This window comes from Schistocerca piceifrons, chromosome 3, assembly GCF_021461385.2.
Source record: "Schistocerca piceifrons isolate TAMUIC-IGC-003096 chromosome 3, iqSchPice1.1, whole genome shotgun sequence".
Taxonomy (NCBI): Eukaryota; Metazoa; Arthropoda; class Insecta; order Orthoptera; family Acrididae; genus Schistocerca; species Schistocerca piceifrons.
Genome location: NC_060140.1, coordinates 183,713,371 through 183,726,073, shown reverse-complemented (window position 1 = coordinate 183,726,073; position 12,703 = coordinate 183,713,371). Strand labels below are relative to the sequence as shown.

The 12,703-nt window shown below is 41.9% G+C and overlaps 1 protein-coding gene across 1 annotated transcript in view; it reads right to left on the bottom strand.

Moving 5' to 3' along the window:
• Positions 1–1,401: 1,401 nt before the first annotated feature.
• The window catches only part of LOC124790121 (zinc finger homeobox protein 3), a 111,218-nt gene continuing 99,916 nt past the window's right edge, over positions 1,402–12,703 (bottom strand). The window contains exon 6 of the mRNA XM_047257694.1: positions 1,402–1,994. Within this exon, the coding sequence (XP_047113650.1) occupies positions 1,981–1,994 (14 nt within the window). The 3' untranslated portion in view covers positions 1,402–1,980. The remainder of the gene's footprint in view (positions 1,995–12,703) is intronic.

Genomic DNA, 12,703 nt, shown 5'->3' with positions numbered 1-12,703 from the left:
TGGAATACATTTCCTAGTCTCACATGTGCACTCAGGATAAAATATTATTTGTCTATGCAGCCTAGGGAAACGGTAATTATAGCTTCAGATTCAGTTATGTGATTATGTAACGCATGTAGAAATACCTTAATAAACGTCTGTAAACTATGATTTCTTCCTTTGTGCACTTGCCTCACACTGGAATCCGAAGAATTAAAAACAAATATTACCATCTAGAAGCTCTGTCAATTCCCAACAAGCATAGTGATCGTTGCTTTATAGCTTAATATTACTGAAACAGTAAACAGGAATTATATACAGCGTAGAAAAATGTAAATAATAGCAAGCCAGCGTTTCGCCACTTGAGGAAAGTCGCAAATTTTTATGGTGCCTTAGTTTGTGCAGTTCAAATACTTCAAGGTTACATCGTTGCAGACACTGAGTACAATAATAGTTACAAACATTCTGAGTTCGATAAAATGGAACGTCTTTCACAATGAAACGGCACATAGAATGCTCATGGTAATGTACGGAGTCCAAACATAAAGTGCATAGATCTCTCTCCCCCCTCTTCCCCTCCCCCACCCCAAATTTTGTGTGTGGTGTGTGTGTGTGTGTGTGTGTGTGTGTGTGTGTGTGTGTGTGTGTGTGTGCAGGAGGAAGAGGAGCTGGGTAGGTGAAGAACAGCTATTTGAAGGATCAAGGAAGGTACTGGTAAGTCATACTGCTAGTGGAGCGTGTAAGATCAGTTAATTATCGCCCAATTCCTGCACCTTAGGTCAAATATAATGCTATGCAGGGTACGGACGATTTTGGAGACAAAAATGTGATATGTGATCTTACATTCTTAATTATGTGTCTCAGTCATAAATACAGACTGCATGCGAGAGTCGGACTGTGACATCATTTCCAATAACGTTTCCCTAATTAGGCAGCAGCCGCTATTCGATTTGCGGCACAAATGTTGACAGAACTTTTGTTAAGGATTGGATGAGGATAATGTGTTCCAGCAAAATGACTTTCGGCTTGCTCTTAATATAACAACTGGAAGCAAAGGGAGTAAGAGACCCAGCAAACGTAACTACATCGCCTTCAATGCATGATTTCAAATATACACTAATCTTATGTGTGAAAACAGTAAAGCGTATTGGGAATGAAGGCATTTAATGATCTACAAAGCAATACAACGCTTCTCATTCTGAAGTCGTTTCAGTGAGTGATTCAAATGAAGTAACACAAAACATTCGCACAAGAGTGTAATAGAAGGAAGAGGAGATATGAAAAAGCATTTATCAATGTGCAACCAAGGATAAAGGAAAAAAAATCATTTTTATATTACTACAAAAAGCAAATATTTTATTAAATAAATCATAATAAACAATGAGAACAATATATGAACATAAAACATAATACAACTTAATAAATACGAAAGATCTGTATGTAACAACTTAGTTGCTTATGTTTAAGGCTGAAAGCAAATACTCTACTATACACAGATCAAAAAGCAAGACGTATTGACATGAGAAAGAGATTTAAAAAGAAATAATACGACGCAAATAGCTTTTCTTTCAGAACTACTCTTTCTTTTCTTAAATAACATAAGTATGCGAGGTACTCGAGTTTTTTTCTATTAAATAATACACATTTCTATACAAGGCACTCTGGCGCCAGATACTCTCTAGTTTAACTATATAACAATGAAGGCACTTGTTTCCGTTTATGGTGACTACGCACTTTTTTAGTGTTCATAAATTAAATCATAAATACTTCGTGTCTATAACGTAGAGCAAATAAAATACAAAATGTCTAAATTATACAAAAATGAAGCAAAAACAAACTTGCGTAACAAACAGAAAGATAAGTAGCGGCGGTAGACAGGCGAAAAACGCACAGAAGAGTGGGATGCACAACAGGGGAAAATTCGGTGTCTCTGGTACTAACAGTGTCCATTGGCCGGCAGCGCCAGTCTGTTGCCTGGTTTCGAACGAGAGACCGTTGGTGCTATACAGACTCCTCTGAAACGAAATGAGTGGACCAGTTTTATTGCCAATTCCTCTCCATTCACATTAGGGGGCAACATTAAAAAAAAAATAATATATAAAAATAATTAACTGTAGTTACTTATTTACATGTTGAGATCATTAAGTAGGTCACACTATTGTACACAAACAGCAAGGACATACATACAGAATATGGTAGGTACAGGATGTGATGTATTCATACAGACTGTGGTGCCAGGGAGGAGAGTAGGGTAACAGGATAGCTTTATCGCTGATATTGTGTGTGTGTGTGTGTGTGTGTGTGTGTGTGTGTGTGTGTGTGCGCACTTCGTTTGCATGCGACGCGGCCCTAATTCAGGTAGGATCCCATATGTAAACAGGGCGGCCGGGCGGTGCGTTTTCGCGCGTGTCGCAGCATGCGTCCGCGGACTGTCTGCATACGCCTGCTGCGGCAGCGCGGCTGCCACGCGTCCAACGTGCGGCGTACACAGTACCTGCGCGTACCGCCTCTCGTTTCCTGCTCTTCAGATGCAGATCCGGAGCACGTGAGCTCTCCTAGATTCTTATGGATATGCTCTGTGTCGGGATGCTGCCTCGCACACAGCATCCGAACCCGTGCGCGATTTGCATGAGAAGTCTGCGCAGGCCGGAGTGTGCCGTCGTGCCCCACCTAGTTAACGAGATCCACCTTTGGCAAGCCGGTACCGGTTTACATACAGCCCAAATACGCCCGGACGGGTTGACGGAACCAAGTAAATGTCGCCGACACTCTAGGGTCACAATCGAACCATTACGTTAAAACAATCGCACGCATGCAGAGGCAGAGAGAGAGAGAGAGACTGACCCATTTGGGGGGGGGGGGGGGGGCGGGGTTTGCAGAGGCACAACTGCGAGAGTGTGGGCAAGCTTGGGGCTGCGCAGAGGACAGTCAGTTTGTTGTTCAACTAACTCAGCGACGCAGGGACTGCATTAATAAATCGCCGTCGTGTTCACAAAGAAACGAAGTTAGCGCATTTCCGGAATGATCAGGGGAATGTAAGATAGGCACGAACTGTAATTTTTCCAATGTCTTATTCTTGGCTGAAATGGCGGAGAAAAAGAAACTGACAGTGTCACAGCAGCGCAGGAGACTTCGAACCGACAAATATTTCCGGAATACCCATATGTGGTGGCTACGACCGTAAGACAATAAAGCAACAGCCAGTCGGCGACTGGCGTGCGAGTGTGTGTGTGCATTTAAATAAAACTGTTCTGGCTGCTATGATAAAGAGCGCAATTACTAATTTAAGTTCGAGACCATTTCATCTGGCGTTAAACGCTAATTTTCCGTGATCCTTACTGGATAAAGCTTGACTATTAAATCAACTACGCTACAAGTACCGCAATGCCATTAATTTGTCAAAATAATACGGCTGCACTACAGAAACACCAGCGCAGTGAGACAGCCGACGTGTGTAAGGTATTACTAATGAAACCTAAAGACTACGTGTTTTAAATTTTGCTACAGGGAGGGTGAATAAAGTTTTCTTCTAAAGCTACAGTAGATCAGTAAGTCTGATCAAAACCAACAGTCAAAAAGTAAACAATTGTTATACACTCTTACTTCGTCGAATCACATTTTTTTAAAGAAATTACTCGAAACTCCTGCCTCCAACATCGGTATAAAGTTGATATTGTCGAGGATCTGATTGGCGCACCTTCGGAAATTCCTAGACATGGGGCTACATATACTCGGACACGTTCTGTTAACGTACGAACTACAGCGCCTTAATCGCTGATTGGTTGCCGGTTTATGGCCATTTCTTCGTAACCGTGCATTTCTGATCTATGGTTATATCGAATAATTAGCTCAATTCGACTTCCGCCTACCCTATTGTAATCTTATTACTGGGTTGCTTTTCGATACCCGGCATACTGTTGGGTGTAGGTAATGATACACTGTGCTGGCATTGTTATGGTTTGATTCAATGTTGTCACTGTCTCACACAACGATGTCACACGTCAGACATGTCGACAGCACCAGTTAAGATGCAATAGTAATGCTGGAGCCATAGAAATAGTAACGATACTTTATTCCACTGGCAAAGATGTGATCCTATCCCACAGCTTTGCTTTTGTCAAGTTTCAGGATCTGAATTTAACTACATCAATTATGGATCACACGCAATAGTGGAGAAAATCATCGCAATGCGAGCTCTCTGACGGAAGAACTAGGTCCGCGTCATATTTCGTGAAACATTTTTCTGCTGAGTGGGGACTGTCATAAAGATATTAACTTCATACAGTTTCTTCATCCACCAATAAGATTTACAATCAAAATTCTCTCCCCTTTTCGCGTGCGACACTTAAGCAATGTGACAGTGCGAACAGGTTGATACCGATGTTGATGATGATGATGATGATGATAATGATGTTTGGTCTGTGGTGCGCTCAACTGCGCCCATTCAAAGTACCACTTTTTACACAGTCCAATTTTTTTCATAGTTCAATCTAGACACTATTACGAATTACGATGAAATGATGAGGACAACACAAACACTCACTCCCGGGCAGAGAAAATCCTCAACCCGGGCGGGAATCGAACCCGGGACCCGCTGATCCAGAGGCAACAACGCTAACCATTTTATTTTTATTTTTATTTATTTATTTTTTTTGTGTGGGGGGGGGGGGGGGTACTGTTCGTTGGCATACCATAATAATTATACTTTGAAAACGACGGTCCTATGTGCTATTCCAGCATGTAGCAAAGTGTATTTGCTGCACTTCGAAACAAGGCGGTCATTCACTAGAGTTCAGAAGGCAAGAACTTTAGCTACAACATTACCACGACCTATAAGAACACAGTCCACCAGGTTTGTCACTAGATCGTTACGTCCAACTCTTCTTACCACATAATTTCGTTGTAACCCTTCTCTCCAACGTGGCTAAGTAACGCGGCCTCTGGAATTTTAATGAACTCGTCGTTTACCCTGGCAGTTCCTTGTTGCTGGAGGCTGATTGAAGCGGACCTTCCTTTTTGCTCTTGCGCAGACCCTTATATTTTTCCAGTATTTAAGGAAATAAGCTCATATTCTTGATGATTCGCATTCAATTTCACGGCAATTTTCTAGAGACGTAACGCTTTTCAGGCTACAATATCAAGCGCTAACAGCTTCTGTTCCCCGCACAGAATAGCTGTAAGTCATCTGTATAGAACAGCAATGACTGGCTCTTGGAAACTATGCCGAGGATCTCAGCCACACTTGCTGCAAGAAACGCGCTACCGAAAAGTTTTAATCGGATGCTGGCAGCGGAACGGTGTACGCAATGCCAGTATGGCCTGCGGTTAGCGGCTAACAGTTCCTAGCCGCAGGCAGCCGCGCATGCGCACTGCCCTCCAGACTGGTCGCTTCACGTAGAGCTGTAGCACGACGCAGAGGTGGAACAGAGAACTATCACTCTCCGTGCATGGCTTTTAATGGGGGATTTAAAAAATATATCAACCAAGCTAGAAAACGTGAAACTACACACTACTGTCACTGTCGAGGCCTTCCAATAGTAGTGCGTTAGCATATTACGGGTGCAAATTCAGGACAAGGACACACAGATTCAGCAAGCCGACGCCAAATCGCATATGCCACAGGAAATTCCCACAAATATGGTACCGTACAGGATGTTGTGGAAAGTGTTTTCATATAATGGCAGCCACTGAGTCGTGTAAACAATGCATACAATATCTGCCTTTGGAAGTGTTTCTACAACAGCAATTTAATTCCTCTAGAATGTATTCCTTAAAAAAAAATACTTGAAGCTGTCTAAGACACAAAAGTAAGTCTGATATTTCTAGTACTTCATCGAAGATGAAAAGGTACCTCTAAAATTTAAGGGAAGCCATTAATGAATGTTGCAGACATTATTTAGGCGTTAGGGAAGAATCAATTACAATTGGTTTTACAATCTGGGTCATTCAGACGAAACAAGCTTTTCTTCGAACACTAATGCAACAGTCCCGAAATAAGTAATACAAGGATGTGGTGTACAGGGCTGTTACAATGTTTCGCAAACTACATCTGTTTCTTTGTGTACATATGCGTATGCCTCGAAAAAATAAAAGACGCCCTAACTGTTAAAAGCCCGTTCAGAGGTAAAGAATGTAATGGCGGAAACTCTTGCACGAGCTTACACACCCGTCATCAGAGAAAGATTCGAAATTTCGAATTTGGAGATCAAAATCCGTGAGCATCACGTCTCCCACGCCTAAACAGCAATAATCATAGTATCACCGTCGCGAGAGTTTGAAGAGAGTTTTTTTCTGCCTGTAATATCATTATCAACTGACAGTAAATGGGTTTTCGTTAGTTATCGACGTTTTATACCATGTTTTGTCGAACTACCTGTCGCGATATTACGTTCAAGAGCAACCTTGTATTGCAATGGGGTATGCAGTGGCTATAAACAAGACTTGTATTTAAATATCACGAAAACTGTTGTACACAGCTGAGGCTACGCCGACAGTCCAGATGGCAGAAGGGAACATGTCGAATGCAGTACGTCTTTCGGAAATGGTAGTTAACAAAAATTTCAACCACAATAGTAATTTGTGTCCATTCATTCGCTTGGTTTTAAAACTCTTCAAAGAACACCGCGAAATTTACTGGGTATTCGGTAGTAGATGTGATACAGTTGGGGGTGCCCTGTCAAATCACGATCAACGAATGTTTACCGCGACGTAGTAGGAAATAGAGAAGTGGAGTAAAGTGGCCCAGTAATCTGACATCTTATGAAATTGTAGGATTTCTGCAGTAACTGGACACAGTAATTATGACCGATGGCCCACACTTCCAGTGATAAAACGTACTTCTTTGGTACTTTTTCACTATTTTATTAGTAAGAATCCAATCTCTTTATCCTCACACATCTAATGGGATAGGAGAGAATGAGGCTACTGTATGCATCTGACTGTACTGCACAACATTACACAGATCGTGTAAAAAAAATATAAAAAACATGGAAACGCTTTTTGGTGTTTTCTAACCTACTTGGGTATTAACAACCTGAAATAAAGGCTTTGGCCAGTTGTTGATGGAGATGCCTTCCTTCAGTTTCCAGCGTTCGTGGTGAAATGGTATTTCCAATATAAACTGGGATAATTCTCTTTTGCAAAATCGTCATCCATTCTGGTTACTTTATTTGTATCTGACTACACTCAAAGACGCATTCACGCACAATTTTCTTGCATGCGTATGTCGTCGTACACTTTACCACAGATTTTACAAATTCTTCTTGCATTACAAAGTTTAATTTTAGAAGATATACAAAACAATATCCGAAGCTATGTTCCATACCAGAATTTTATTTTGTCAAAGAAATTTGAAGACACTTTAAGGCTGGGTCTTTAAAGAAGTCTCCCGTGAAACTGTGGGCAACTGTTACAACCTCTGAAAGTGTGTTTTCGGAAGGGCAAGTGCATGACTGACGCCGATTCAGTTAAGTATGTAAGCCAAGCTTCTGCCTTTTCAGATCCAGTGATAATTACGTCTGGATCCAGTATTAGCAAAGCAGGAATTAACAGTCATGACAGTTGTCATGTTATGAAATATAACATACGCTACATAGAACGCTACGGTCACGTGACGCGTTTCTAGTGGTCTTTGCTCAGCCTGTATCTCCACTCTAGACAGAACGCGCATCTTTTTCAGGCTTTGGACATGTCATTTTGGACGGAAACTAATATAGCAACCAGTTCGCGGTCTGTTGGGTTAGGGTCTACGGCGACAGCTGCAGACGAAGGCCACTGTCTCTTGCACGTTCGTAGGACCAAAACACAGAAAACTATATTTTGTTTCAGAGCACGTGGCGTATTCGTGTTGCACCCAACGCGTCGACATTCTCTCTTAGAACAGTCTCGTGCTGAGTCGTCACAAACAAAAGGTCACGACTTCCGAACGCGAAAAAGGAAGTTGGGGAAGTGAAAGAATAACTTTAAAGCGCCGTAAGAAAAAAAAAGAAGGAACTCGGAGGGAAAGGTTTCGCAACGAAAATCTGAAACGCTGCGGCTGTGTTACAGAAACAAAGGCACAATACGGCGAGAGTTGTGATGCTCCTGCAGCGCGGCGTTTACTCTTCATTTTCTAGTTTCGCCTTTCGCCGTCAGCTTTCGTCACCCCTGACGACGGCCACGTTTTAATGGCCGCTGTGAACGCCGGCGACACGGAGCATTAACGAGAGGGCGCTGCGATTGTGACCGCTGCCGCCGCCGCCAGACGTCGTCTTATTTTCAGACGGAGCTCCGCACACAAATTGATTCCTTTAGAGACGAGCGCCCTAATTGTTTCTACGTTTTAAAGGGAATCCAGCTTTGTCGCCGCCACGGAATGCGGAATAGTTTCCTTCGGGCGCCGACACATTCCGCGCTGTCTGCACGGCATCTTTACGGCGGCTGAATTCGTATCAGTGCAAAAGCGCACTTGTAGCCGACCTTTATCACTGGACTCTTTAAAGCGCTCCACAGGCCGGGCGTTACGTCGCTGAAATTCAAAGTGTCAACCATAATGACGCTTTTGAAGTCGTTATCAGTATCTTACCAGATGGGAACCTGATATATATAATAGCTTCAGTTGGGATATGAATCCTTTTCTGACCACTAAAAGGGAATATTTCCTTAGTAAACGGTCTCCGTAAGTTTGCAATTTCTATTAAACAAAGAAATCTTTAGATTAAGCATCTTAAGCGTGATGCTTGTAATTACCGACTGTTATTGTGCACTACAAGTCCTGTGTGCAGAAGTACTCCTTTGTTTCAAAAAAAACATTCTCTACTACGATTGTGCTAAAGTAGAACACATGGAGTGCAACTAATATGGTGGTCTACTTTCCCACCACAGCCACCGCCACAAGCAAAAGGTCGTTAATTACAGGAATGCTGCAGAAGATACTAGATATTTCCCGAGCAGCTCGCTTATTTAAATTTATCCACACAAGGGCTGCAAAAAAATATTTTTAAGCTAACTCGAGATGATCGTTTAAGAAAATATGGTCGAGAAATCATTAGTAGCTGATTCTAAACTCTAGTGTCATATGGTGAACACAGTACGAGAAATATCCCGTTAATCACGATTACGGACACCTTCACAACTACCTATACGGAACATCATCAAATAATCGGTTTTAACTTCCGGATATTGTCGACAACCGACTCCTGATGTCGATGGAATGAATATGGCGAGAAAACTAAATAGCAATCTCACGTCCCAGATATACCTCAACACTTTTTATTTGTTCCTACTAAAAGCAGCGGGCACGAAAAACTGAAATAATAGTATATCTGCCGAGAAATCGCCCGAATTACGAGCAAATGACGAAATTCATTTTCTGTAGCATTACAGAAATGAGTTACTGCTTTCGGTAAAGCCAAGGTGCTACATATTTTGAAATGACATGTGATTCAGTTTTGTTTTTAATTAAATTTCCATATTCTTTTCAACTTTTGAAGCGTTTAGAGAAGTGCTGCGCACATCAGTATTTTGAAAGGATTTCCCTAAAACAAGCATGTAAAGTAAAGTATAAATTTTGAGTTTGCAAAACACTTTCCATGTACTGATTTTTAAGCTAGTTATTACTGGGTATTTTGAGAAGTAGATTTGTCTGGCGACAAAGCGATACAACTACCATACCAGAAGTATTTCACACATGTATCGGCTGTGAAAAATATCAAAAACTTTGGAATCAATAGCTGTACCGGGGTAATCAGAGAATTCAAATTGGAAACCTAGTGTCAAAAAGTAACGTACACTTAAAACTCACGCGAAATAGTATGCCTTCAAGTAAGAGACACAATTACGTGGATTATGTCTGCCTGCAAAACCCCCAACTGTTCCTATGTCGGTCTATGTAAACATCCTCAACTTCAACGACATAAAGCGCTTGCGGCTAAAGAGGTTAATAAATCTCCAGTTAAATATCATAATTATCTACGATACCAGATGGTCTTCCGTTTACTGCAGCTAATACATTAGAGCAGTATTTTCAATGTGGGAGGGCACATACTGTCGCCATCCTCAACGGCCGACGCCGAATATTTTATGTAGACTTGTTGCGCCGACCTTCTGATGTCACGAATCACCACTTTTATTAGTCGACGCTAATCTACGCAAATATGTGAGACAGTTCAACTACCAACTAAAGCAGAGGCGAAGCATGGAAAATACCAAACATCCAGACTTTGCTTAAAGGAATTTTGTTAGTTGCTGCAAGCAAATATGATGTTGTCTTGGCGAAGAACTAACGTTTCGTGGCTCTCTGCGTTATCTCCCTGATTGTTTCTTAGTGTAGGATCTCAAGTAACTAAACATTTTACTGTCACACAGAGGCATTTATAAAGCGATGTTAACACAAGAAACTTTCCAAAAGCGTTACGAATGTACGTATTATGAAAATGAGAAATAACGTATTATTAAAATTCCGTGGAATCTACAACAATCTTATCATAAAAATCTTCGTACTCAGATCATTACTACGAGCAGTTTGTCGTTCCTATCCTATCCTATCCTATCCCAAAGTGTGTCAGTATTCTCGCTGGAAATTGTGCTTCATTAACACGCAATACAAAAACTAAATCATGACCTGTCATGAAACAGTATTTCACAAATGAGTTACTCTTATTGAGTAGTCGTGAAAACTGAACGAAGCCTGGTAACGCCAGGTTAGCTATCATTTCAGTAACTTAATTGCCTTTAAAAGTTTTAATGACTACTCTGTAATGATGGCTACCAGTCAAACATTTATGTTTCTGTTTATTAATTATCTTGCGTATTTTGTGCCATGTGACTACCTTGAGGTATTATAAGAAAGTGTAGGAACACAGAAATCAGCCGTGCTCTCATTGGTTTTTTATTTTTCTTGTATATCCAAATTTCATCTATAAATAGCCACCTTCAGTGTATCTGGGTGAGTTATAATCCAACATGGTCCCAGCAGTATATATCACCATACGACGTACACCAACTGAGTTGTATGGTGACGCATACTGCTGGGAGTTTGTTGGGTTACAACTCACTCGAATGCACTGAAGGCGTCTATTTATCGCTGAAATCAGGATATGCAACAATAATAAAAAACCAATGGGGCTGCAACCGATTGCTGTTATGGGGGCAAAGTTGGTTATCTCGAGATATTACAGTATTATGTTCTTACATAGAATACTGCAACAACTAAAATTGAGCAAAATGCCAGAAACTTATATACAAAACATTAAGTCATGTTGTGATTGATAGCACAGGCTCCAAAGTATTTATCAATAACAATATCAATCGTTTCTGTCTGTATTTCCATCACGTATAGTCAATAGCTCATTTTAGAAGACAAGAGGGTCAGTCGATGTTTTAATTATCCCCGTAAAAAATAAATTTACCTAATTAATTTTTTGTTTGTTTCTAGGTAAATGTCAGCACTCCTGACACACACTGATATCCCCGCGCCACAGCAGTGGAGCGACACAGCGAGGTAGTGCTGCGTTTAGCACACTGGACTTGCATTCGCGAGGATGACGATCCAAATCCGCGTCCGGCCATCCACGTTAGGGTTTTCTGTGATCCCCCTGAATCACCCCAGGCAAATTCTGGGATGGTTCCTTTGAAATGGCGAGGCCGATTTCCTTCCCCATCCTTGAAACAGTTCGAACTTGCGCTCCGACACTAATGCTCTCGATGTCGACGGAACGTTTAACCTCAATCTTCCTTCCTTTTTTCAGAACCGGAGCACAACGCTAGAGGAGCCAAAAAATCGCGTAGTCCACTGATAAAAGTCGAGCAGACAAGCAACACTGCGAGAAATAACCGCATAAATCATTTTAGAACGCACGACAAACGTATCCGTCAGGACAGTGGGGTGAAATTTGGCGTTCATGGGCTATGGCAGCAGTCTTTGCTAACAGCACAACATCGCCTGCAGCGCCTCTCCTGGGCTCATAACCATATCAGTTGGACCCTAAACGACTGGAAAACCGTGGTCTGGTCAGATGAGTCCCGAATTCAGTTGGTAAGAGGGGATGGTAGGGTTCGAATGTGGCGCAAACCCAACAAAGGCGTAGACCCGAGTAGTCAACAAGGCACTGTGCAAGTTCCATAATGGCGTGGGCTGTCCTTACATGGAACGGACTGGTTACTCTGATCAAATTCTACCGATCGTTGACTGGAAATTGTTAAATTCGACTACTTAGAGGCCACTTACAGCCATTCATGGACTTAATGTTCACAAACAATGAAGGAATTTTTATGGATGGCAATGCTCCATGTCAGAACATTCTGGACCATTCGAGCGAATGGTTTGGCCACCCAAATCGCCCGGACATGAAACCCATCGAGCAATTATGGGACATAATCGAGAGGCTAGTTCGAGCACAAAATCGTGCAACGGCAACGATTTCGCAATTATGGACGGCTGTAGAGGCGCATGGCTCAGTATTTCTGCAGAGGACTTCAAAAACAAATCCTTGCCACGTCTAGTTGTTGCACTAAGCCGGGAAAAGGAGGTCCGACACTATGTTGGGTGGTATCCAGTTACTTCTGTCACCTCAGTATATGTAATGTGGGCTGCAGGACAGAAGGCGTAATCTCTCGCTAGGCCCTTATACTTTGCGGGAGACACTATTCTGTAGGCGATGGGATCGACGAGCATACTAGAGACGCTCCACAACACATCTCAGGAAAGCACTGGATTTTCACTGTGGTTTCTATTCCGCGCCCGATC